The 27532-nt window shown below is 43.3% G+C and overlaps 1 protein-coding gene across 3 annotated transcripts in view; it reads left to right on the top strand.

Annotated features, from left to right (window-relative positions):
- Nucleotides 1-27532, top strand: part of lama5 (laminin, alpha 5) — a 102800-nt gene that overhangs the window by 10383 nt on the left and 64885 nt on the right. For all 3 annotated transcript variants that reach the window (XM_030424402.1, XM_030424400.1, XM_030424401.1), the window contains one exon: nt 4223-4375. In XM_030424402.1, coding sequence (XP_030280262.1) covers nt 4223-4375 — 153 coding nt within the window. The remainder of the gene's footprint in view (nt 1-4222; nt 4376-27532) is intronic.

Below are 27532 nucleotides of genomic sequence, written 5' to 3'. Positions count from 1 at the left end.
AGAGTCGAACAGAGGGGGTCAGCAGTGTGCACGAATCTCCAGCTGCTCTGCCAGGTCATTATTTCATGCACTGCTTCCTTTGTAGGACTTGGCAGCGCTTAACACGGGCCACTTATATAAGGAGAGGCAACATTTCACTTGTGAGTGGACACAGAAGAGTTCAGCTACCGGCGGGGTTGTTTTTACAGATGGGTTTTTAACGGGTTGACGAGTTTGCGAAAGGTCGGCGGCGGCTGCAGGCTCATTGTGTGTTTGACAATCGAGCCTCGAGGTATCACTAGTTAATGCACAAAGGATTATTGCAGTTTCACGGGTTAACCATTAAAGCAACCCTCCGGCCGATAACACGCCGGCCTATCGCCTTCTTTTCTCTCTCTCCCACCTGTTCCCCACATTCCTCACGGTGACTGACCCGTGTCGTCCAATCAGACCGAGTTTATCCGCTCTGTTAGGGAGAGATTGGAGAGACGAGCGCTGCTTCCTTTCGGTGATGAGCTTAGAAATCTTGTCAGTTTCTGTCTGTTTTCGCTGCGCATGCTAATAAGCATCATTCAGGATGTAAATCAGTTGAGATCAGATGTAAAGATAAGGCTGTAAACGTTGATGAGATAAGGATAGATTGATCAGTCGAGGTAGAGACTGAACAGCAGGTGGTCTGAGGTGTCGTTTGATGGTGAAGGCTGAGAAGGAAACACAAAAACTGGTGTCTTGAGGGGAGATTGGGTGCTTGAGGAAGGATTATGTCAAGATTTAACCACCTTAAATGGAAGAAGATATATTTAGTCGAGTAATTAACTGAAGTTCAGCTGGTGAGAATCGAGTCTTTTGCTGTTAAACTCTCGCAGACGTGATTCCCGACCACAGCTGACCCACTTCAGCTCCACCTCACGGTTGGATTAGGGTTTAATATTCTCTCATCAAAAGTTTTTCATCCCGTCTCTCTCTCTCCCTCTCTCTCTCTGATCTTGCCGCTCGCTGCAGGTTCGGTTGAAGTGGGTGAAGTTGATGCGTAATTAGTTCAGGAAATCTTCAAAATGAACCCAAGAAATCTGGTCATTAGCTCAAGGAATGGTGCATTATGTGTTCGGGCTAAGAGGTTTAGCCCACTTTGTTGGGCTTTTGTGGCTCGGCCCGCTTGTTGGGTTTGTGAACAGCACACACACACGCACACACACACATACACACACGAACAGAGCCAGAAAACACACACACACACACTTTTCTGTGTCGAGGTTAATCCTGTTTTGATTTGACGGCAAGACGTGAGAGTGTTTTTATTAATTAAAAACAGCAGGAGGAGCACTGGAATGTGTGTGTGTGTGTGTGTGTGTGTGTGTGTGTGTGTGTGTGTGTGTGTACAAGAGTTAAGGAACTTTTCTCAAAGCATCAGTAAACTAAATTGTCTTCCTTACCTGGGATTAAACCACAGTGGCCATCACTAATTAACATGTACTTTTATGTACTGATTTAATAAGCAGCAGCATGCTAATCATCATCATCATCATCATCATCATCATCAACAACATACTGAGCATTATTTTTGCAGACGGTCTCGTTCCCCTCAGGATGAATTTTAATAACTTTGATTATTTCACTTTCAGTTTAGCGCCATCATCTGGTCAAAATGTGATGTTGTCCAACAACCAAAAACCTTAAAAACTGAAGACATTCCCATCAGCCTCAGCTGCGCTATGTGTTCACTGTTAATTAGCGCTTCTTAGCATGTTAGCAATCAGTAAACATTGTTAGCATTGTCATCGTGAGCATGTTAGCATGCTGATGCTAGAGTCTATCGTCCTCCAAGCGCTCCGGGTGCACGACGCCACAAAAAAACAAACGAAATGACGTCTCATCGGCAAGAGTGCAACAAGTGAGGCCTCAGTATCGCAGCCTTCTCGCGTTAAACCTGAAAAAGAGGATGACACAGGCGCCGTTATACATATTTTACAGCCCTTTCATACCTGGAAACGTATCTAAATATTCTGTTCACTAGCTGAGTACAAACTCTGTCGTCTGCACACAGATCCTGCCCGCTCCCTGTGGTGATTTGCGTGGATGTTTAAATTCTGAGGATTCATCAGCCTGAGGCCTTTGTTTGGCCACACAATAGATATTCAAAACACGCTGTAAGAAGCAAACTTCCACGCTTCCCATGCTCTGATTTTTTTCCCCTTGAATTGAAATCATAAATCAAAGCGTGTTTTGGCTTGTTTGGCGGAGCTGTGAGAGAAGTGTAGAGCTGCAGAGGTGGCAGGAAGCCATATCTGCTAAATGTGGACGATATCAGTGAACTGGTTTCCCCTCTGGATGTGGCCAGGAGACGAACATGACTGGTGTCATTATGAATTGAAGCATGGGAGGGCGGGACAGAGAGGAGGGAACGACAAACAGATGTGATGCAGAAAGAGGGAAAGAGATAGAGGAAGTACGAGTAAAGCTACCTGTTGTGTTTAAAATAGAGAGAGCGAAAAGCTAAATTACAGATAGCAGCAGATGTTGAACGAGTAACGCTTCGGTTCTGCCCTGAGGACGTGGATTCCTCAGTCAGAGAGCGGCAGAGAGTTTCTCTTAATCACCTAAAAGAGAAAGAGGAGTAAGAAGAGGGAGAGAGAGGAATAAGAAAGTGCTCATATTCATTTCCTGATGGCGTTTTTGTTGTCACGCTTGTTTTTAAGAGGACGTGTCAGACTGAGAGTTTGATTGCAGAGATCATTTCCACTTATTGTAATATTAAAAGAGATCAGAGAGATCTTTCGCATAATATTTAGGTGGAGTTGACACAAACACAGCTCACACTGTAGATCAACATGTTCGGAAACCCTCCAAACTTTCCTGCTTTGATAATTTGTCCACTTAAAGTGGCCCCTCCACCTCTTTAGGAGCCATAAAGCCTCTTCTTTCTCAGCTAATCCAGGTTGGTTTGTCTGAGCATTTAACCCAATCACTGCTGGCTATGTAAGCGTTAGCATAAACCAAACAAGCGCGGACCTGAACAAAAGCCCGGGTCAGGAGATGTTATCACTGCGGGTCAGCGAGGTCAGAGCTCCCCGCCCTCTCCTCCTGACCTCCCCGTCTTCCTCTCTGCACCTCACCTGTCAATCAACCTCTCAGGGTCTCTAAAATGTTATTATCTGTGGACTTGGAACTACAAATCACTCCCTAAAAGTCATTTATTTGAGAATTTGACACCACAGTTTAGTCATTTTTTAGTCTTGGGTTATTAATTTCTTGACTTAATAGCTCAAATGACTTAATACGTCTTGTAAATACTGTTACTTTCGCCAATGATTACCTAGATTTAATTCCGTTTTAATTTCTAGCTGGATTTACTTCATTATGTTGTGTCAGCTTCCACTAGCAAAGACACACTGCTGCACTGAATAAGAGACTAGTGACGGGCTAATTAAGCTAACTTCCAGGTCAACAAATCAAGAAATCTTTCTTTGAAAACATTAAAGACAGCAGTAAATCACCTCCAATCAGCAGCTGAGTGCAGAGAAATGAAGGTAAACAACCAACATCTGAAGGTTATTTGAAAATCCGTAAAAAAATATATAATTTCTTCTCAGGTATGTGACATTTTTTAAAGAAGAAGGCAGGTGTTTAGTGTGGTGAGATGTCAGGGAGTCTGTGTGAACGACCTGTGTTTGATCCATTCATCCACGCTGACTCTACCCTTTTAGCACAAAACTAAATGAACTGAACAAACCGACTAGCAGAAAAAATACAAAACAAGCTGGAGCTTCAGTGTTACAGTAACCCGAGTGGAGTCTCCTCTCTGTTGGAATATAGGAAACTTGACCCGGGTAGCTTCAGGGACAAACAGTCGTGAAAGAAATCTCCTCTTTTCATCGACGTTAACTGTGACTCTCAGACATTGTGCTGCTCTTTTCAGCGGTTCATAGACGACGGACTGTAACTTAAATCCCACATTAATCAATGTAGGTTACACACTAACAAATGTCTCTGAGAATTAAAGTTATTCTGCACAATAAAGCGCCTTTTTTCCATCAAGATTTGGATTTATTGAGTCAAACCAAAGACTACAGCAGGTGTCTCACTGATCACTTTTGTTTGTCCTCCATGACGTTAAACGATGAAATATCTAATCACCAGAGTGTTTCATCACACAGCTGTGGAGGCAAACATGGTGTTTTGTTCGTACGCTGTAAAGTTTCAGGCTCATTAAAACGTCGGTGCCTCTGTGTCTCTGCCTCCTCAGGGCCAGTACTGTGACATCTGCAGCCAGGGCGACAGCGATCGCGCCCATCCCATCACCAACGCCATCGACGGGACGGAGCGATGGTGGCAGAGCCCGCCACTGTCCCGCAGCACCGAGTTCAACGAGGTGAACGTCACTCTGGACCTCGGACAGGTAAGGGTCGATGTTTTCTCTCTGAGTGCTGCGGTGCCGGGCGTGTTCAGGAGTGTTTTCAGAGAATCCAGATTGTTGTGGAACTTCCTTGATGTCCGTAAGTTTTAAGAACACCAAAGAGTTGTTGATTGTTTCCTCTGGTTTTAGATTATCAGCCTTTTAAATGGGCTATTAGCAAAGAAGGTAATAAAGGGAGGATATCACAGTGTAGCCTTTAGCCTGCAGGCTAGCTTAGTTGAGCTGTAATTGCTGTTTTGGTTCTGGAAGTTCTGAGAATGTTTACATGTAACACCGCGTCCAAACTGCATGTGAGCATTCGATGCTGTCGGATAAATTTGTGTTGTGTTGCATCGTGTAAAGAACCAGGAACCTTTCAGCTGCTGTATCTGCCTTCGTTTGTGCTTTTTAGACAGAAAACACTAATTTAATGTGGTGATATTTGGATATTTCATTCAGTTCTTTAATTGTTGTTGTTTGAAAGTGGAGTGTAAGGTTTCAGATTGTTTGCTCAGGTTGACGACTATCAACATTTTCTTTTGTCAGTTTGAACAGACGGTGTTGAAAGGAGGACATGCCAGGGTTTGGACTTTAATGTCGTTAGCCTGTAAGCTAGCTTTGTTTTTAATTGCTGTTGTGGTTCTCAGAGTTCTTCCCTGTGAGATTGTCACAAGGTCTGTCAATGTTTCATCGCTACACCGGACAGTTTTATCAGCTGTCGTTTATTCTCAAGGACTGAAGAATGTTTTCCAAATTCTCAGGACGCTCTGTTGAAAGTTTTCTTGGATTTCAGCTCGACGGAATGACCCTGGGTTTCTCGATTAAAGACGTGCTGCTTGTACTTGAAGTGTAAATCCTTTTGCCCGGCATTATCACCGTCATTAATCTCAGCAGATTGGATTTTTAGCACAGTCGTCTGTTAAACTCTCATCCTGCTGGACGACCTCACGGTGATGATCTGTTCAGCTTCGTCCTCCCTGATAATGAACGTAGTAAATCTGACTCTAGTGGTTAAGAAGCTAACGTAAGAAGCATCGGAACACGTAGAGATGCTGTAGTTTGTTGTCGTAGTGAAACCCATCAGACTGACACACACTCACATATAGATGTGTAGCACATACGCAGGGACACAGTGAGTACAGAAAAAGCCCCGCTCTGTGCTCCGAGTTAACCTTTTTGTGTTCTTGAACGTCGCTCTTGAACAACCTTTTATGTGTGTGAATGCGCCTCTTTTGTGCCGCTGCTCTCCTGCTCGAGTGCCCTCCTCATTCATCGGCACTGAGACATTCACTGTGTCTATCTGTCCTCCCTTTTTCTCCTCGCTCTTCACTTTATTCCCTCCCTCTCTCCCTCTTTTTTCCTCTCACTCTATCTGGGTTTGAAGGTCTCAATAGAGAAGCAGGGAGCTGTGACTGTCAGAGAGTGTGTGTGTGTGTGTGTGTGGGTGGGTGTGTGTGTGTGCGTAGCTTGTTAAAAGCCTTTTATAATCCTGTTTACCTTGTGGAGGTAATAAAAGAAAGAATGAAACGTTTTGGTAGAACAAAATGAGAACGTCAGAGCTCAGCAGAGTTCTCACAATCATTCAGCTCTGAGAGGAGCTGAACGACGCAGACAACCTGCATCTAAACATCCTTTTATTCCCACTGTGCCTTTATAATATACAGTATATTTACAGGTAAAGGATGCTAACAGTTCTGACTGTTCTGTATTGTTACGTGTATTTATTCTGGTAAAGAACATTCAGACTTTACAGTTTCTAATGTCAGTATCGCCCAAACTAAACTTTTTGGATCTTCTTGTACAGACTTAAAGTTAGGATTCATATATTTGCAATACTTACTTAATATAAATAAAATTGCCCCCTTTAAGCACAAACACTGCTTTTGAATGTTGACTACATTCACTGGGTCCAGCTTCCAGAATAAATCAGGGACTGGATGCAGATATTCTTCACGGTTTCTGACATTTTATAGACAAAACAATGAATGGAAGAATTAAAATAAAGGTCAAAGTACTGTATAATGAAAATAGGTTTCAGCCCCAGGTGTATATTAGTCATCTGTTTGTCTTGTGCAAGTTGATCTGAATGTTTTGTGTCTGAATGAGACAAAACCAGCTGTTGAGCAAACACACATTTAATCCGACGCTGCATTCCTGCAAGCAAGTGTGTCGTTGTTACAAAATGTTTTACGATTCTGCAATCGCGTCAAAATATTTTCTGGGTGGCAGAAAAACTCAGAAGGGAGAGAGAGAGAGAGAGAGGAGGGGGAGAGAGAGAGAGAGAGGAGGGGGAGAGAGAGAGAGGAGAGGGGGAGAGAGAGAGAGAGGAGGGGGAGGGTCTCTAGTTACCAGGTTGCAATTTTGTCTTGAAGGAATGTAGGTGGGCTAATGCCAGAGTTTTTACGAGTGTGTGTGTGCGTGTGTGTGTTGGTGACAGGCCTCAAGAGAGTGTGTTGAAGACCCCACCACACACACACACACACACACACACACACACACACCTCTTGCCAACCCCCACCCACCACCACCACCTCTGCCTGAATGAAAGAGAAAGAGAGGAGGGAGAGATTGGAATGTCAGTTAACCTGTCTCAACCCGCAGAGGGGAAGGCTCGTTAAATTACCCCTAACTCCTCTCCCTGTCTCTCTCTCTCTTTATCTATAGACTAAACTATGGCTTTATTGCTCAGAGTTCGATGATAAGATTCATACCACTCATGTCTGGATTGATAAATATGAACTACAGGTAAATTAGCTTAGCACAAACGCTGCAAACAGAACCAGGAATGTTGCATTTTCTGCTTTACGTGTGTTTCTGTCGGGATTAAACAACAAGGTATAAAATGTGTTTATTAGTGCGCTGTAGAGATAAATGTTCTGCATTTTTATAGCGCTTTTCCAGTCTAACGACAGCTCAAAGCGCTGTACAACACATGCCACATTCACCCATTCACACACACATTCATACACTGATGACGGAGGCTGCCATGCAAGGCGCCAACTGCTCATCAGGAGCAATTTGGGGTTCAGTATCTTGCTCAAGGACACTTCGACATGCAACTAGGGGGAGTTGGGATTCGAACTGGTGACCTACTCATCACTAGACGACCCGCTCTACCCACTGAGCCACAGCCGAGATGCTGGTAGGGAAGAGTTGTGTTACCTATGAACAGAGCTAGGCTAGCTGTTTACCCCCATTTACAGTCTTTGTGCTAAGCTAAGCTAACCAGCTGTATATTTCTTACAACTTTTTGGACCTTGTTGGGATACGTAAGTTTTCTTTATTATGTCTCCTGTTCATCGATATACAATACTAAGTTATAAAAGTGCACCTTTAAAGCAAAAACACTGCCTACCGTTACCTTTGAACAGAGCTAGGCTAGCTGTTACCCCCTATTTATAGTCTTTGTGCTAAGCTAAGCTAACCAGCTGCTAGTGGAACCTCCTTATTGAGCGTACAGACATGAGAGTGGTGTCTTTTCCTAAAACTCTCAGCAAGAAGGCAAAACCGCTTTTCCCAAAATGTTGTTGTCGTGCACATGTAGAACTCTGACCTGAAATAAGTGAACACGCTGTCTACACTCTGATATAAACTGGGTTTAATGGTTTGGGCTTGGCCTCTTGCTCAGATTAAACATGCGGTTTGGTGATATTGGGGACAGATGAAGTGTGCTTGCAGTATTTGGTAACAGCTTCCCTGTCTCAGCACGATAATGTCCCCGTGCATACAGCCAGGCCCATAAATATGGATGAGCAGATGCCGACACATGACTGAGCAGATACCAGCTCTCTCAGAGGTGTGTGTGTGCGCGCCCAGAAGATGAAGCAGCTCTGTGGACATTTAGATTGAGAAAATAAATAAGAAAGCATGTTGAATTCTGATGGTGTGGAATTCAGAGGGCAGTAAATATTCTGTACAGCCTCCGTCAGTATCAGTTCATCAGAGAGCAGGTGTACCAAGCACCGGCTGCTCCACCCAACGCTCACTTTATGAAACACATCTGACTGGAATCTGACGCAGGAGAGTCTCTGCAGTCTTTGTTCCTACTTACGTCCTAAAATCTACTTTTAAATTGTTTGCTTGCAGACACACACCTCTTCTTCCTCCTGCCGTCTTTCTATATCTGTACCACCCAGTCGTTTAAAGATAAGGACGTCTCCTCTACCTTCCTCTTTTCCTTCGTCCACTATCTCCTGCTCTTAGTCCTCTTCACCTTTATCCTCTTCGCCATTACCGCAGCTTCCTAATCTCCTCCACGTCACTTCCACCGTCAACTTCTTCCCTTTCACGTCTCAGAGCACTCATGTGAGAAGTCCTCAGAAAAAGAGTAAAATCAGTTCAGGATAAGAACATGAAGCTCTCTGTTTCTGGAAGTAAATATCGCTCTTTGAATTTACATTTTCGAATGCACCTTCCTCTCCTGAAATGTTTGAAATGCACTAAAAACATGTTGAAACATTTTCCCCTCATTAATTTCCATATCTGTATCTGTATCTGTACCTGTACATGCCCGGCTCCTTGTCTGTCTGCACACTGTGGCAGGAGGCGAAGGAGGCGGGAAAGAAATATAAGAGGAGTGACAGCCACCTGATTAACTGTAGGAAGAAGATGAGGTCATACCCAGTTCAGCACAATCCACCGTTGTCTTGTACAGTTGGCTGCGTGATCTAAGGGTTGTGTGTGTGTTTGCAGATGTGTGTGTTTCATTCCTCAGGTGTGTGACAGTGGAAGGAGTCTGTAATGACAGGTGAAGGGGAGGAGAGGGGCGGAGATGGAAAAAAAAAACAATAAGGGATTACATGACGGGAAGGAGGGAGAGATCCAAGATTCCCAGGAAAAGAGGAGGAGGAGGAGGAGGAGGAGGAAGGAGGGCTAGAGCGTGGAAAAGAGGAAGGAGGTTTTTAAATTGAGAAGAGAACGGAGGTGAAGAGGAGGAAGGAGGAGATGACAGAGGAACAGAACAGGGGATGTTTGTCTGTTTCTGCAGCCTATTATTAGAGCACAATATAGGCTTCAGTTGGGAATGTGTGTGTGTGTGTGTGTGTGTGTGTGTGTGTGTGTGTGTGTGTGTGTGTATATGTCTTCAGGTGAGGTCTTCTCTTTTCCATAATCCTTCCTCCTCCAGTAAAAATATAAACGTGTGCATGTCATCACACTGCAGCCCTGCAGCGCTGCGTTAAGCTTTCTGCACCTCCAGTGATTTCAGGTGTTTTTTTTAGTCGTTTACAGAGACACTTAAAGGGACAATCCACCAAAATGAAGGAGCAGAGAGCTCCACAATCATAACTGAGATGGAGCCATTAGATACTTAATTTTTGTTTGTCCTCATCAGAGTAAAATATTTGCTAAAACATGAATGATATGATCAAAAACGTTAGCATTTATGTGTCTTTCCCCTCCTTCCCTCGACGACTTCCTCTTCAGTTTATCCCATTTTTTTCAGTTACATGCAGATAATTATAGTGAATATAAGCTTTTAACTTTTAAAACATTTAAAATATCAGCAGCAACTAACTCATTTTCCAATGATTCCAATTATTTTTCTCAGTTTGTTGCTTAGCGGTAAAAGGGAAGAAATTCCCACTCAGGATTTTAATATTTGCGATACTAATGAGTTAATAAAACAAACTTAGAAGTATTTCTTGTTTCCATAAGTGAATAAACAAGCTGTCCATGAACACTGTGTGAATCTACAAAAGGTGGCAGGGTCCGCCACATATAAACGTTAAAAAAAACAAAACGTAAAAGTAAAACAGTATGAAATCGTGTTGTCCTTTAAGGTCAGTTTGTTTATTCAGGTTATTCAGTCATTTAAGATCATACAGATAAATGCAGAATTCACAAAAGAAAATGCCGGCAGTAAAATTTAAGCAACAAAAGCAGGAAGAGAACACAAAACTAAAACCATCTACTTACCAGGATCCCACGAGGCCACCGGCAGCAAACACAGGAAACACACAAAGATAAAACACGACCAGGGAAGAGACTGGAAACAGACGGAACGACACAGATTTAAAAAAAACAAAAAAAAACACAAAAGAGGTGAGACTAATAAAAGACAGGTGAAACCAAAAAAATGGCAGGAAAAACACAAAGACAGGAAGTGGAATGTAAATCTTGACAGATTAGGATAAATCTACCAAAATAAAACAGGAAACAAAGAAACAAAAACCCCAAACCAAGACAGTTTGTGAATAGACTGTGAAATATTGAAAAATAGTAAATCAGATGGTTTATTTCATCCCAATAACAATCCAGAACATAAAGATATAAAACAGAAATTCATCACATGACAGAAGCTGAAACCAGAAGATGGAATATGACTGAAATTATCAATCGAGATCAAAACAGTTGGCATTTAATTTCCTGCCGATCGACTAATCGTTGCAGTTCTGCACACCATGTTACAGGTTTTATATTATCCACTTAATTCTTAGAAATGTGTCAAAGAAGCACTATGAATTAAATCCTTTCAATTTTAATTGCAGTGAGTGTAGAGTGTAGTGTAGGTTTCTTACTGGAGAGATTCAGATGTTTCTCGGCGTCACGCGCTCTTAATTTCCTGTTGCGTTGGCAGGTTTCCCTACAGGACAAACACAATTAAATACTCATACACTCACACACACACACACACACACACACACACACACACACTCACATCCAGTGTTGCGGTAGCTCCATTGTTCGCCGTGCGTAAGAGCGAGCGCGGTGCCAACTGCTCCCCGACCGAATGCTTCCTGCGATTGATGTGGTCTGAGCGCCAGAGTTACCTTGGAAGTGCCAGCCGGCTCTGAGCCGCAGGGCGGAGGAAAACACAGACAGTTTCTGGTGTGATTTTTTATTCGGGAGTGAAGCTGAACTCACACGAGACACGTTCAAGGAAGTTTAATTTAATATCTGAAGTTTGATGTCAAGTGGAACTTAATCTTACATTTCTGTAAGCTTAGTCACTGAGCTTCTGATGTAGATTTTGTATTCAACTTGTTTTTCATCTCTGTCTTTTACGTTCTTTATCCGCCTGTACAATGTGCTTCTGATGATGCAGCCTTCAGCAGCCAGGTGCAACTTTTCATCAGTAATCAATCTTAATTGGTACCCTGAGCATAAAGCTGACAACTGACAACTACACTAACACAGATTCACAAGGACGTCCTTCTTTCTTTGTTTTCTGGCTTATTAATGCAGACAAGTTGAAAAGTTGTTGCCTCACACACAGACAAGTCAAGTATTTGCATGATGTGATTTGAAGTAATGCATCAATTTTATTAGTTAGTTATCAGTTTTGGTGGTTTGGACCTTAAACATGTGAGGAATAAAGAGCAAATGCCAACAATATAACTCTCCAATAATCAGAAGTCCAGTATGATAGATACGCTATCGATGGTCAAGCAGCAAAAGACAACAATACAGTACAAAAACACCAGGAAATGACCTCATAGCGCTGAGCCTTATGGGTATTAGATGGACTTTACCATCTGATAACCAGCAGCAGCTCCAATCAGAACTCTGAGTGGATCGAGACCAGAAAGTTTCATGGATTACATGAACGTGACAGACATAACTTTATTTTCTATCCTGTCCTGTCCTGTGAGATCATCTGTGTGTGTGTGTGTGTGTGTGTGTGTGTGTGTGTGTGTGTGTGTGTGTCGCCGATTATAATCAGTGTGTTCTCTGCCAATTTCTGCTTTTTTACGAGCTGCATGACGAGCTGGAAACATCTCTCTCCTGTTTGTGTTGTTGTCCATGATTTTGGCTCCGTGCAGACAATTCCACTGTTGTTGTGTTTTGTTTTGATTTAACACTCTTGAGGTGTGACACCCTGCCTCAGTGTGTGTGTGTGTGTGTGTGTGTGTGTGTGTGTGTGTGTGTGTGTGTGTGTGTGTGTGTGTGTTGCCTGCTGTACAACGTCCAGTCATGCAGACAGCTCTTTGAAAGTGTGGGAGACTTTTTTTTAAAGATACGATCTCTCATTCACTGTATTTCCCTCACACCCTCGCAGCGTAATCACCCTCTCCATCTTTCTCTTCTCTTCTCTCTCTCTTTTCTCTTCTCTCTCTTCTCTCTTCCCTCTCTCTCTCTGACTGTCTGACTCTGTCCCGCCACAAAGACTCCTCTGTCGAGCCGATGACTGACACAGTAATGATGGAAATAAAGGGTGATAAAGATAGATATGACGGACATCAAACATCTCATCAAGCATTCCTCTGTGTCACCATTTCTCCTAAAGTCTTCTTTGTTTGTCTCTTTTTGTTTGGAGTCTTTAGCTGCTTGTTAGCCGCTGATGAAACAGCTGCACCACTAAATCTGCCGACTGGTTTTTCATCAATACTTAATTAAATCTCGTTGTGGTGGAGCAGGTGAACAGTCAGCTGTCACGAGACATTAGATACCAAAGGGGTTAGCGTGGATTAAACAGCTGGTATGCTAAATGTTAGCATGGGTTATTATCCATATCTATATTATACATGCATAATATGTTGTTCACACTATGTACTAGGGCTGCACGATTCTGGAAAAAATGTGAATCATGATTTTTTTGCTTAGAATTGAGATCACGATTCTCTGGCACAATTTTTTCACAAAATGTTTATTGCACTGATGAGTAAAAAAACATTGTAGTATGGCAGAGGCATAAAGCAATGTTTTTTTTTGTTTTGTTCAAGTTCTATCATTGGATGAGAAATGATTTTTACAAAAGAAAAAAAAAAAAAATGTGTCTCCAAGATGAGAGTGCATCCTTTAATCCCTCATGTTGTACAGTGTTTATTGGGGCCGTATCTTTGGCTAGGTGATATGTGATAGCTGCTTTGATCGGCTTTCTAAAACGGAGGCGTATTATTCATCGAGTAAACATGTGACGTGACATGAAGCCCGAAGTTGGGCTGGGAACAGTTGACAACAAATTTGTCTTCAAAATAAGAGCTTTACATTGCACCCCATTGTAGTTTAGAACTGGGTTCTTAGCGGGGGGCTTTTACTTTGAAAGTAGCGACCGTTTTTAGCTTGCGCTACAACAACAAGCTAACACAACGAAACCGCTAGAGATCCAGGAGAAGCTAGCATCTCCCGGATCTCAGCGGCTGTCCAGTTGCTCAACTAGCAGGCGAGGCAGAAATAAGTGTACCCTCTGAGGCGGCAAATCGGCGGACCTAAACAGACTCTCAATTTGCCACCCTCTGTCTAAACCCGTGGACCTAGCTGCCCAAAAGACGGGCAGATTGGCGGTTTGCTGTCCCGTCTAAAAACGGTCTCTCACTCACTCCTTCCAAACACTCAACTGCAGGCGGGCTTCCTCCGCTGAATCCCGTGTTGTAAAGATGCTTTACCACAGGTTGAGGGAGGAGGCAGCGGCAGTGCTGCGTTTGGGGGCACTTCGAAATATCCGGGAGGAAAATAGGAGCATTTGTTTGTGATTAAGCTCGAGATATAAAATGCTCCAGAATCGCTATGTGTAGAAATAAGATCACGTGTATGTGTGAATCGAGATCGCGATTTTTTAAAGATTTTTTGTGCAGCCCTACTATGTACGGATGTTTTTACGGATATATTTTGGCTGTTAGTTAACAAGACGTGCTTTACCATTGAGTACAAAACAAGAAGTGATACAAGAAGCTGAAACAATCAATCGACAACTAATAACTCAGCTGACAAATATTCTAGTTCTAGCTTCATTTTGCTGAGAAGGTTTTTGCAGAAGACACTCTAGGATTAATCAGCAGTTTGATCGATTGATGCCGCTCTAGATTTTGTGTAAGCAAACCAGCAAACTCAAACTTTAATTGATTGTCTTCAGCCACATCAGGTTATTTGGGACTAAAACATGATCGACAGTAATGATTATTTACCGTGTTAAAGGGATATTCCGGTGTAAATTTAATCCATGGTCTAACACACTGTGAAACTGTGTTAGACTCCCTGTCGAGCGATAAAGTTTGAAGACCGCTAGCTAACGTAGTTTTAGCATCCTCAGAGACGACCGCACGACAACAGAGTCGTGAGTGCAGTAGAGTCCCGCAGTAATGATCATCATTGAGCTGCGGGACTCTGCAGCACTCAGTAATCGACTTACAGGGCCTCCCCACAACAAAGAAGGCTTCTCGGGTGGTGAGTTTTGTTCATCTATCCCAACAAATACGGCAATGATATCAAATGTTTGATGCCTCAAAATATGTGCTGAGACCCTATTTGTACTGTTGCTGAAGTTTGGTGCTGTTCTGAGCATTATTTGTGGCTTTTTGGTGGCGGTTTATATTTGGATCCATTTACTGCAGTGTATTGTTGTCGTGCAGTCGTTTCTGAGGTTGATAAAACTCCGTAAATTAGCGGTCTGCTAACTTGATCTCTCCAGAGGGAGTCTAACACAGTTTCACGGTGATTTAGACCATGGATTAAATTTACACCGGAATATCCCTTTAAGTTGTTACTGCTAACGTGTTAGCGAAAGGTCACCATCCCACTGAAGTCGTGTTCTGTCAATATTTACTTTCTTCAGCGGTCACTAATGTCGTTCTCTGCACTTTCCCACCGGACTTGTTGGATATTTGAATGAGCTTGTGTTTAATCTCAAGTGCCACAGAGGGATCGGCAGCACTGACAACCAGCTCACATGTGCAGAAATCTGTTAGAATATGAAGTTATATTGCGTTAAGTGACTTTATCTCGTCGCTCCTTCTCTCATTCAGTCAGTGTTCGAGCATGAATGTGCGACATTGTCAGCTTTAAATGTTGTCATCGCCATTAAAGTCTTCCAGAAAGTGATTTATCTCCGTGTTGACCGTCGTCCTCTTTTCTTTTTCTGTTCTCTGACTCAGTCAACCACATGTTTTAATCACATCTTCTATTAGCGTCCCTCTTTCTGTTTCTTAATTCAAACCCTTTTGTCCTCTTCGGCTCTCTGGCCGTCACTTTTGGAGGGGTCAACAGTTGCAGTCATTCATCTCTCCCCTCGGCTTTTAATGACTCGTACTTCTGTCACCATCTACTCATCAGCCTCCCGTTTCTCCGTTCCCGTTCTCTTTCAGGGTGAAACGTCGCCTCTGAAACTGTGTCCGCTCGCACAAATACACAAGCGCTGACAACACAGTGCACATTTTTCAGTCATTCATTATGTGTACTGGGCAGGAAAATGAGCAAAGAGGGGGAGAGAGAAACAGAGGGAGGGAGGGAGACAAATCTGACCTTAATAGGAGTGATTCAGCTTTGAGTGAGGAGAGAGAAAGAGGCAAAGGGGGATAAAGTTGATGTCACATCGAAACAGAAATAAAAAGGAGGGATGACGGATGAATGGAGGCAGGGAGGAGTGGAACTGGGGGGGCTGGTAGTCGGAAATAGCTGGCTGATATATTTCAGAGGTCTCTTTTATTTTTCGCTGCCTGCTTCTGTATGTTGTTGTAGCAGATACGAGAGCGTGTTGATGCTGGCAGGATAACACACCCTCACTTCAAGGTTCAGCTTGGTTTCATGACAAATTAAGATTAAATGCAGAAGTTATTCAAAGGGGTTTTTTTGTCATTGTTTTGCTTGGAACAGCTCCAAGAGAGAGGACGAGAAATCTGACACTTGAAAAATACTTTGAACCTTTTTTACCCACTGTTCTTTTGTTAGATGTCGCTTATTGTGATATCTGATAAATATATATATGTGATTATTCAGTCCTGGTACTGTGATCAGCACAACTTTCATCCTCCTGCAACCAAGAATGAAAAGACAAAAATGTCCCGAGTGACGGATGGAGAGAAATCTTAACAAAGGAGAAGAGAAAGAGAAAGTAGAGAGAGGAAGTGGGTGGAGGTGAGACTGTAGGAATTACTGGAGAGGTTAAAACAACAAGGATGGAGCGAGTGAATATAGGAGGAAGAAAATGAGGAGGAGGAGGAGGAGGAGGAGGAGGAGGACAGGAAGGAGAGAGGGAAGTAGAGAAGGACTCCAGCTGGGCAACGACAGAAAAAGAAACCATTCATACTCCATCTTTCATAGAAATGTCAAATGTTCTGTGTGTGTGTGTGTGTGTGTGTGTGTGTGTGTGTGTGTGTGTGTGTCTGTGTGTGTGTGTGTGTGTGTGTGTGTGTGTGTGTGTGATTATCAAAACAGAGGAAGTGATTATAAGAGGGCATGTCCGACTCTTTATGCTGCCCTTCAGTGGTTTGGTTTTTGTGTCGTGTGTGTGTGTGTGTGTGTGTGTGTGTGTGTGTGTGTGTGCGTGCGTGTGTGTGTGTGTGTGTGTGTGTGTGTTAATATTTGTGTATTTGTCATAATGTTCTCTCTTCTTGTCTGAGTGCTGCTGCAGCGATTGTTCTGTTTGGTTTGATTAATTATTCCCCAGCAGACACAACTCTGCAAAATACCTGCTTTGATGATTGTGTGTGTGTGTGTGTGTGTGTGTGTGTGTGTGTGTGTGTGTGTGTGTGTGTGTGTGTGTGTCTCCCTGCGTCGTCATGCATGATGTCCACTCCAACCTGTTGATCTGTCGCAGGTCAAAGGTCATCGTCAGACCCTCAGACTCTCTGGTTCTGAACTTCCTGCTGCTTTGAACTCCCTGACCACACACACACACACACACACACACACACAGACACACACACTCCATCCACCTGTCCTGTCTTTATCTCCTGCTGACCGTCCATCTCCTCGTGTTTCATCTGTCCGCCTCCTTCCCTCCACCTCCATCTCCTCGTACAGACGGCTGGAGGTTCCTCCCGTCCTGCTTCTGTCTCGGGCAGAAACAGGAAGAATAAATAAAGTAATGACGGCCTGGAAACATGAAATGATGGACTCACGGAAACACAAACTACAGTATAGGAAGTAGGAAGACATTCAGTGTTATAAACGTTTGAGAAGCCGGAGAGCTGAGTTCTAGAAACACAGAAACATGGACTCTGTCTCCTCGGTGGTTCTGAGTACAGAACACAGACTCAACAATGCCTTCAAATTAATTAATTTTACATATCAAGCACAAATACAAGACAAAACCCAGTTTCAGCTCCTTAAATCTTCTGTTTTATGTTTCTGACAACCTTCTTCTAATCTTACATTTTTGATGTAGACTATGATGATTGTGCTTTTTAACATTTTCTGGCATTTTATAGATAAATTGTTCCAAAAAATAACAAACAAATGAATCAGTAATGAACATACGTTAGCTGCAGCCCTGATTTGCGTCGTTTTGAGTTGGATATTTTTGGATTTTGGACTGTTGATCGCAGTTTGAAGATGTCACCTTGAAATCATAATGTGCTTTCGTCACCATTTTTGACATTTTGTGGACTAAAAGAGCAAACGATTGACCCGAGTGATTAAAATAGCGGCTACGTGCGGCACACATTCTTGTTCAGCTACATCTGGGTTCATTCAGATCTTGTTTTCCGGGCTGTCGACTTGTGATTTGAGGACACGTTTTAACCCTGAGCAGGACCTTCATGATAAAACAATGGAGGGAACATTTACTCTTCCATCTGCTTCAGACATGTTGGCTCTCTCCTGCAGGACAGAGCGACCCCGATCGTCATTCCAGCTCGGTCCCATTGTCTTGCGATGTTTGCTCGCCCCTCACAGCCTCCTTTTGATGCAGCAGTGGTCCTGAGCCCTCCCAGTGACTTAGCATTCAGAATACTTCTCAATGGGCCCTTTATCACACCATTGTGTCAGCGAGAGTGTTTGGTCCATTCATAAACACTGCGGAGGACAAACACGGAGGAAACACTTGGTTGTGAATGGGCGATGAAGTGTCTCAGATCCTTCACAGGGAGACGGAGGAAACGGGAGTCAATGGGAAATTAATTAAAATGTGGGGTGAGGTTGGTTAATCAGTCACTCGAAGAGCCGGAAAAACAAACAGCATGCACGGATATAAACCAGAGCTTCCTTTGATGAGACTTTATTCAGTTCCTCATTCTGCATTTCACTGAGAGAAACGTCCTCCTCTCCTTTTAAGGACTCATGAGCTCGTCGGGCAAAACACACAAATTCAGGCATCGCAGGAATTGACTCGTCAGTCGTTCGTGTTTGGTATTCAAAGGATGTTTGGCTTCGTGAAGGTCTGTGTGAGCTGCTGCTGACACATTCTCAGAGAGCAACACGCTATCAGACCGATAAACCTCACACAAACACAACTTTAACCTACTTTTCCTGTGGGTGAAGTTTGAGTTAGACGGAGAAGTTTGGATTTGTTGTCGTGGAGTTAGTAGCCGTTTTTATTCTGGGCAGCAAGCCGCCAATGTGGCCGTCGTTTTTGCGGCTAGGTCTGCGGATTTAGACAGAAGGCGGTGAATTGGGGGTCTGTTTTGGTACACCAATTTGCCGCCTCGGAGGGTACACTTCTTTCCTCCTCCATTGCTGTAAATCCGAGCTGTAATTTGCGTGAGACGGGCGGAGGTGTCGATGACGTGCACTGTTGTTCGACCCACAGCCGGGGAGTTTTAAAACCAGGAAACAGCTGATCACAGCCGTCAGTCCATCACTTCATCCGCGGACATTAAGATGAGCAACTGGACAGCCGCTGAGATCCAGGAGATGCTAGCGTCTCCTCGGTCTCTGTAGCTGTCTTCGTTGTCCGCTTGTTGTTGTAGCGGCAAGCTAGGAACGGTCGCTACTTTCAAATTAAAAGCCCCCCGCTATGAACCCAGTTCTAAACTCCAGTGGGGTGCAATGTAAAGCTCTTATTTTGAAGACAAATTCCCCTTTTAGAAAGACAAGGTGGCACATTGCAGCCTTTACCTTGCTGGAAATGTTCGAGCTTTTCTATCTTAAAGGGGCTAATGAAACATTTCGCCCTGTGAAAGACTTCATCCCCTAACGCCTCCTTTGCAAATGGCTCTGTTTATTGATTAATTTATTTTGGATTATGGAGCATGTTGAAACATTTTGGAGAAAGTGTTTGCACCATGTTAGCATAAAAACAAATTAGCAAACAGATTGATGAATACACAATTTTATACATTTTATCCAATGCCATGATTAGCTAACACTGATATCATGCTAGCTGTGTAGCTAAGAGTTCATGCATACTGTTTTAAGCGTCTTTTAATAAATAATTTACAAAACTGGCTTCACACCTGGCAGGTTAAACCTACTCACTCACATGTCGCCGTGCGTAATCGATCCTGTTTTGTCTCGATGTCGCTCCATCCCATATTTGTGGCATCACTTCTATCCATCCACAAAGAAATGCACTTCCTCTCACTGAACACCAGGTGTCGGTAATTACAGATACAAAACTGTGTAAAAACGAGGAGTAACAGTTCCCAAAATCAGATACAAACATTTAGAAATCATAAACACTTTTAGAAACAAATATTATTAGTGTCGGAAAACAAAAGGTTCTTTAAACTAAAGACATCCAGGACGTGTTTAGCCTAGCTTAGCATGAAGACTAATTTTTTGTTCCTGTGATATCTTATTAGCTAGCAAGCTAGTGACCAGCACACCTATGAATTGCCTGGGTTTTATTCAAAGCAAGTGAAATAGGCAACTTCTGAGATGTGATGTCAAGTGCTGTTGTTTAGGAGAAAGTGTCAGATTTAAATAAAAAAAGTATTTTTGAATATATAATGTGTTAATAAGACATCTTTAGAACTGTTGATGGAGCCATGTTAGCTTAGCTGCTAGTCTTTGTGCTTAGCTAGGCTAAACCGAACATTTCAAACTCATGTCAATATTCTCATCGAACCAGTGGAAAGGTTTTTACCCCAAAGATTTCTGACTATTCAGAAAGTTGAACATGTAAATATCACATTATCAGATTTGTGTATCAACCCTCTTAATCCCACATTAGTCATGTTGTAGATGTCCAGCTGCAGTGTGTGTGAGGAGTGTGTGCAGCTTCCTCCACAGACAAAACCCAGACAGAAAAACACTTTCTGTGCCAGCCTCGTCCTCCCTGAAGGACACCAGTGACTTTGAGCAGTTTTCATCCTGTGCTGCCAAGAGAGACTAAGAATAGACGTGATGCTAATGTCTGCCCTCTATCACACAATGAGCTCATTTAGTTTGATAACAGAACCGGAGTCAGATGGGGACGGATTTAACTGTGGTACTGTGTTTACGGTTTAACTTCCATCGACTCACTTTTACACTTTCACATTTAGGCCTCGTCTGATTTGGATTTGATGTCTCACCAGCTCGAGGAGAAACAGAAGCTGGACACTCGTCCTGCAGTGTTGTTGAGCTCTCGACCCTTTCGAGTCAGTCGGTTAACTTCCATCCTGTTTTGTCCTTTCAGCCTCATTAGCTGAAGGACTATATTTAAAATCCAGACTGAAATATCTTAGCAGCTTTACATAAAATTAAAAACCCACGGTTCCTGTTAGGATGAACCGGCTGTTCTTATATTCGTGGTCTTGAGTCAGATGTCTCGAACAACAGCTGGATGGATTGGCATGAAACTTGGGTTCGAGGGTTCACGTACACCAAGAGATAGAAAAGTTCTGACTTTGGTCCTCTTTGGAGGATTTGGCACCATCATCAGGTTACATTTTTGTGTCTTTTATACAAGTTTTATGATTGAAACTGTGTTAGACTCCCTCTCGAGAGATCAAGTTAGCAGACCGCTAATTTACGGAGTTTTATCAACCTCAGAAACGACCGCACGACAACAATACACTGCAGTAAATGGATCCAAATATAAACCGCCACCAAAAAGCCACAAATAATGCTCAGAACAGCACCAAACTTCAGCAACAGTACAAATAGGGTCTCAGCACATAGTCCGGGGCATCTAACCTCCGCTAGCTTAGCTGGATTTCTATTGTGAAGCTAAAAACAGAGTTCAACTCTCCTCCATCAGCTTCCGGGTCGGGGAAGTCCCAACGCGACGATTACCGAGTGCGGTTAGAAATGCTCAATTCCGTTCTTTTCCCTGTCCGCTCTCGATAATAACTGTTATAAACTGGCAGGTAAGACACATATGAACTTGGATTGCTTTTCCATGGAGTCATAATCATACATTTTCATCCATGAGCCTGCGGAACTCTACTGCACTCAGGTAATCGACTCGTCGGGACTTCCCGTCAATAGGAAGCTGCTGCAGAAGAGTGGTAAATTTAGTCAGCTTTTCAGTAGAAATCCAGCTAAGCTAGCGGAGGTTAGATGCCCCGGACTATGTGCTGAGACCCTATTTGTACTGCTGCTGAAGTTTGGTGCTGTTCTGAGCATTATTTGTGGCTTTTTGGTGGCGGTTTATATTTGGATCCATTTACTGCAGTGTATTGTTGTCGTGCGGTCGTTTCTGAGGTTGATAAAACTCCGCAAATTAGCGTTCTGCTAACTTGATCTCTCGAGAGGGAGTCTAACACAGTTTCACGGTGATTTAGACCATGGATAAAATTTACATCGGAATATCCCTTTAATGAGACAGGAGTGCTGATTAAACTGTGTATTCTACAGCTTTTCAACGCTGCTGATGCTCCGAGCAGCAATCGTAGATTTAGAGGTGCGCCTAACTCTCGGAGGCGATAATTGCCGATTTGGAACTCAGAAATTCGGACCTACCAGTTCACGATCCACTTTCATAATGAGACAAATCTGTGAGAAACAAAAGCTGCTGAGTCGACTCGAGTAAAAGATGATTCTTCCAAACATACCTGCAGAGGAAAACAAGCATTTTCAAATTAGGATTTCTCTTTCCGTCACTTTGTTAAAGACGTGGTTCCCCTTGTGTTACTCTTTCCCATTCCTTCTTTAAAAGTAGCTCGAATGTAGTCTGGCATGAAAACTATCAGCAGCTGATCAGAAATCTTATCCTCATTTCTCTTATCAGCGTTTTGCACGACTGGAAAAAGAAAGACGGGCACACACACGCGATAAAATGTGAAGAAAACGGGACAAAAAGGCGACAGAGTGCGAGCAGCAGGACAAAGAGAGACGGCTGCTCTCGTTAATGTGACAGTAAATATTGGTTTAAACCGGGTCGACTCCAGCAGACTGTTTGAGTTTCTCCTCTTTTCTTGACTTGGTGACTGAAACGACGGCGCAGGAGGGGAAAGAAAGGAGACGCAGAGGAAGTGTTGGTCGCTGAGTTTAAAGTTCAACTCGCTTTAAATGTTTTTACTGGTGAACACACATGGAAGTTTAGTGGCGTTCAGGACTTCACATTCTTCTTCTGTGCAGGTGTTCGTATCTAAATCCTGCGTTTTCAGAGATTCGATTTAATCCAGAGAAACAAGTTTCAGTGTCTGCTCAGAAACCTGTGACTCTTTTTGTTTTATAGGAGTTTTATTGACCCGAACAGGCTAACGTGCTGGTTAAGTGTTAAGTGTTTTTGGAGATGACTTTCATCTAGTTGTCTCTATTTTTAACAGATCGTACAGATCGTCTTACTGTTAGACGGCCTTGTTTCCCTTTCTTGATGAGGAAGGACTCTTGTTTTGAAACTGCATCCTATAAACTGGAAAAAATGTCACTTAAAAATAACAAAAGGAAGCGTAATTAGATATTTTTACGAGGAAATTTAGACTTGTATATTCAGTAGGATGAAGTTTGTTCACACTGGGATAAAGACGTGAACATAGATATTAATTTTGTGTCATCTGATGGCTTCTGCAGCTTCTCAGATGACCAAAGACAAACCACTAAATGTTTAGCAGCTTTACAAAAGTGTCTTTAAACTAAATCTGGCACATTTACATCATGTTGGTGTTAATTAACGTGCGTTATCATGATAAAAAAACACAATACATGTTTAAAATGTACGTTTGACGGAGCGCTACATGACAAACACGAATATGTTTCTTCTTTATCTTGACGTTGGAGTTGTGATCAACAAGTCAGCTCCAGGGTATCTTAGATCTTCTTCAGTTTTGCCTCCCAGTCGGCCTTTATTCTCGGATTATCCTGCCATGTTTTTGTGTGGCGGCGCCATCGCTGTGGCTTTGTATCGCTCTGATTCAGGTCTTACAGTCGTGTAGCTGCAGGAATGTCTTCCTCCTCGTGCAAACAGAGGAGTGGAGGAGGAGGAGGAGGAGGAGGAGGAGGTGGGGGGGATGGACGAAGAAGAGTCGATTGGGAGAGCAGGAGGGGAGGACAGCAAACAGAAGGGAGTGTTTTCCCATAGTTAAGTCATAAAACGGTGAATGGGAGTGGAAGGGAGGTGCGTGCTAACGTTGTGTGTGTGTGTGTGTGTGTGTGTGTGTGTGTGTGTGTGTGTTGTGGGGGTTGACCTGTCTGACTCACAGTCAGTGGAGGGTAAGGTGTGTGTGATCTGAACTGGTAGTTGAGTCTGATTGTGAAACGAGGTGCAGTGATTTTAAGGCCGTCCGGCAGAAGATGTAGAACCGAGCCGCTGAGATCAGAAGCGTGACTGTAAATCTCCCGTTGATCCTTCAGATAATAAACTACGTTCTCCTCAAAAGAAACAGAGAAAAAGTGTGTGTTTACAGAAATGTGTGTGTGTGTCCAGCTCAGCCAGCAGTTAACAGTCTGTTAATGAAGCTTAGTCAGAGTTCAGAGACTGTGACTGAGCGACGCGCTCCGCGAGGCAAAGCGCACATTTAAAACCTCATCACACACTGAGAGAAACTGTGGCGACCTGCTGAAAGAGAGGGAGTGTGTGTGTGTGTGTGTGTGTGTGTGTGTGTGTGTGTGTGTTTCTCTGAGCTCTACACTTGCCCCTCGTCACGTATCAATCAGTCTTTGGGTTTTGGACACGTTAATGATTCTCCATCAGCTGCTGGCGAGGACTGAACTGGCGACCTTGTGAACAGCAGCAGGATCGTCGCACCATCAAAGCAGACGGGACGCAGACGGACGTTTTGCACTGAGTGTTTATTAAGAGCCGGAGCAACTGGGACGGGTTCAGCTGCAGCCGACAGCTGGGGAGCCTCAGCACTCCCAGTCACCATTAACATGCAGCCTTACAGTGTGACACATACTGGGAATATCTGACATGGTACAGAACATTTCTGTCTGGCAGCCCGTCTGTGTGATGGACACCGTGTGCACGGAGGAAGATGTCTTACTGATGTCTGTGTAGCTGCATCGCTGTGTCGTCCACTAGAGTCTTTTTTATTTTACATAACAAAACATTAAAGTGAAGATGAGATAATTCTACTGTTAGCAAACATAAACACATTTTCTATAACTAATTTCTGGTGCAATTATCCGTGAAAACAAGCAGGATTCTGCTGCCGAAGTTGGAAAAAATCCAACCATGTAAACATGTTGGTCCGGCTGAAATCGTGCTAAAACTAATTTCTCAAAGTCGCACCCAGATAGTGTGGTAGGAAGTCGATTTACAGACCTGAACTGGCTTCGGCACCACAGTCTCTGCTTCACAGTCGACAGCTCGACATAAGTGTGCATGGAAACATACAGACAAACATGGAGGTAAGGTAGACTAATAATTTAAACTTTTAAGCTCATACAACTTAAATTTAGCCGTCTAATCTTCTTGGTAAGTCAACCTTTAAAACCTTGTTGTTGTTTGTTTCTTGACATAAAGGAAGAGGAGGGTGGTGACTTTGCAACAGTCACAGGAGGGAAAGCGCAGGTGCAATCAATAGCAGCAACAATGGCTGCATTCCATTTAGTTTATCCACTTCCAGAGCAATTAATGTAAGCAGCTACACCTGTGTGTCTGCTGCAGGGACATGTCAACATGTGGAAGCAGGTCTGTTCATCCAGAGGTCTCAGGATCTGTGTTGACCTTGAACCAGACACTGACCCCCATCAGCTCCCTGACCTCTGACCTCTCTGAGGAAGAGGGCAGCGTGAGTCCTAAACCTCCTGACACTCCCCCTCTCTCCTCCTCCATCGCTCTCCTCATTAGGACAAGCTGAGCGTCCTATCTCCCTTATCTCTCCTCCTCCTCTGTCCTCCTGCTCCTCACTAATTATGGGATTTGCCTCAGCTGTCTGTTATAATAAGAGAGCGAGGGAAGACATGAAAGGAGGAGAAGCGCTTTGGGAACGTGGAGAGAGTCGAGGTCACAGGAGAGGAAACCTCCCCTCCGTCTCCTCCTGTCCTCCCTCTCTGGGCTGTTTTATCAATGTGCTGATTCCTCTCTCCCCTTCTTACATTTTCCCAGGTGATATTAAAGTTCTGAATGGTCTTCAGTCTGTCAGGCTGCATCATGTCAGCTGAGTTTCATCTGTGAGGGAGTCGGTGAGCTGCAGTGTTATCTTATCACTCTGACAGATTCTTAAAAATCCCAAACGCTCAAATCGGAAGCAAGCGTGTCACTTTTCATTAACGTGTTGCTTCTGCACTTTTAATGATGAATCTCTCCAACGTTTTTTTCCGGAGGTGCTGCATCGTCGCGAGACATCTCAAACACAGCTCATCGAGCTTTCACCGAGTGTTGAGTGATTCGCCGGTTCAACAGGTCAGCTGCTGTTTTCCAAAACTGTTTTGTGAAGAAGTAAAAAGAGTTGAAGTCTGAATAAAAGTCTGCAAATGTTAGTGGACAGTTCTTATGATTAGGGAGGTGAAGCCTCGTCAGAGAGAGAGAGGATGATGATGGTCGAGGACATGATGAGGGGTAATTCGTCCTGGAATGTCTAAATCCTGTTTCTCAGCCTCCTTTAGACCCACAATCCTTCAGTCCTGAACCAGCAAAGTACTCGTTATTACAAACACACGTATTTGAGCTAACGACACGTTTCTTTTAACGACTTCTGCTCAAACATCAGCTGATCCGTCAGGGAGAGGATGTCGGCTAACGTCACTAAACACAACCTGAATAAAACTCTATCTCGTTACCTCGTCTTGTAAACACTCATCAGCAGCTCCCATGATGCATCACTACTTACATATATTGTTCTGTTTTGATGGAGAGCGGCAGAAATCACACACCGTGCGTTGAACCTAAAGCAAAAGTTGCCAGCGTGCTTCACCAGACGTCAGATTAGGGAGGCGAGGATTTATTTGTAACTTTGTGAAACACGACTATAGTACGAAGGTCATCAGGAGTGACGGTCTGAAAACCTGCACCATAATCCCCTCGTTTAAACGACATCGCTGTCTTCAGATGTTGCTATTCTTAACAGTTATAAAGAATAAACCCTGGACGAACCGTCAAACATCTCTTTGAAGAATCAGGATCAGCTTTTAGCTCGTATGTTTGGGCACACGAGGAATTTGACTCTGAGGCGAGGACCGGACAAAATGTCCTCACTTTTCAAAAATGTCTTCACTCTCAAGGTCTGAAACACACAAAGATAGAAAAACACACACACACACACACACACACACTCTGTGCAGGAGTTTCCACATCCTGGGGGGATGTTGAACTGTCAGACAGAGTTGTGGAACAAGGCATCAATCCGCAGAAGCACCAGGAGGATAAACTGTTCCTCCGGGCCTCTTCTATCTGTTTCACCTCCCACCCCTCCTCTTTACTCTGCGACTAATCTCTCCTTCATCACCTTTCTCTCCTTCTCTTTTTTATCTGCTCAGGCTGTGTCTGCCACATTTGAGGCAGCTAATTTAGGTTTATTCAGCGTTGTTCCTGTAAGCGCTCGTAACTCGTCTCTAGATGTTAAAACAGTTTATCTCAGATGTTTTATAATTCAGGTTTTTCGTCCACAGTTGTCTCGTCAAACTGCGTCGTCTGATCTTGAAATATAAGGTTGATATGCATTTAATTTCTCAAGGATGTAGAGCTGCAACATTCGTCTGTTTGAGTCATTTTTTAAAGACAAAAACACGCACATTTCTCTGATTCCAGCTTCGTAAATGTAAATATTTCCTGGTTTCTTTGACGCCTCTATGACAATAAAAAACGGAATATCTTAGAAATGATACAAGACATTTGAGGACATCATTTATGTTGTTTTTGCTTTATTTCCAGCAGTTTCTGACATTTGATAGACCAACGAAACTAATCGATTAATGGTGAAAACAATCAACAAATTAAACAACAGTGATTTTATGGTTGTTAGTCACCGAATTTAAATCATGGGACGGTGATAAAGATTGGAAATGGGTCCTTCGACTGAATCTTGTTTTAAAGCCCAGGTGCTATAATCTGTGATCTCACCGCAAGAAAATCTACTGAACTTCTAATAAACATGCAAAATATTCAATATCCACTTAAACAACAGGAGCCATGAAGGAGTGATCCCTCTCAGGCTCGCTCTCTTCCTCCCCTCCCTCCCGCCTCGATAAGTTTTCTCTGAGAAGACGCCTCGCTCGGTCTTTCCACGGCGGGAGTCGTCTCTCTTATCTCTT

The sequence above is a fragment of the Sparus aurata genome, chromosome 7 (genome assembly GCF_900880675.1).
Source record: "Sparus aurata chromosome 7, fSpaAur1.1, whole genome shotgun sequence".
Lineage (NCBI taxonomy): Eukaryota > Metazoa > Chordata > Actinopteri > Spariformes > Sparidae > Sparus > Sparus aurata.
This window is presented reverse-complemented; position numbering and strand designations above follow the sequence as displayed.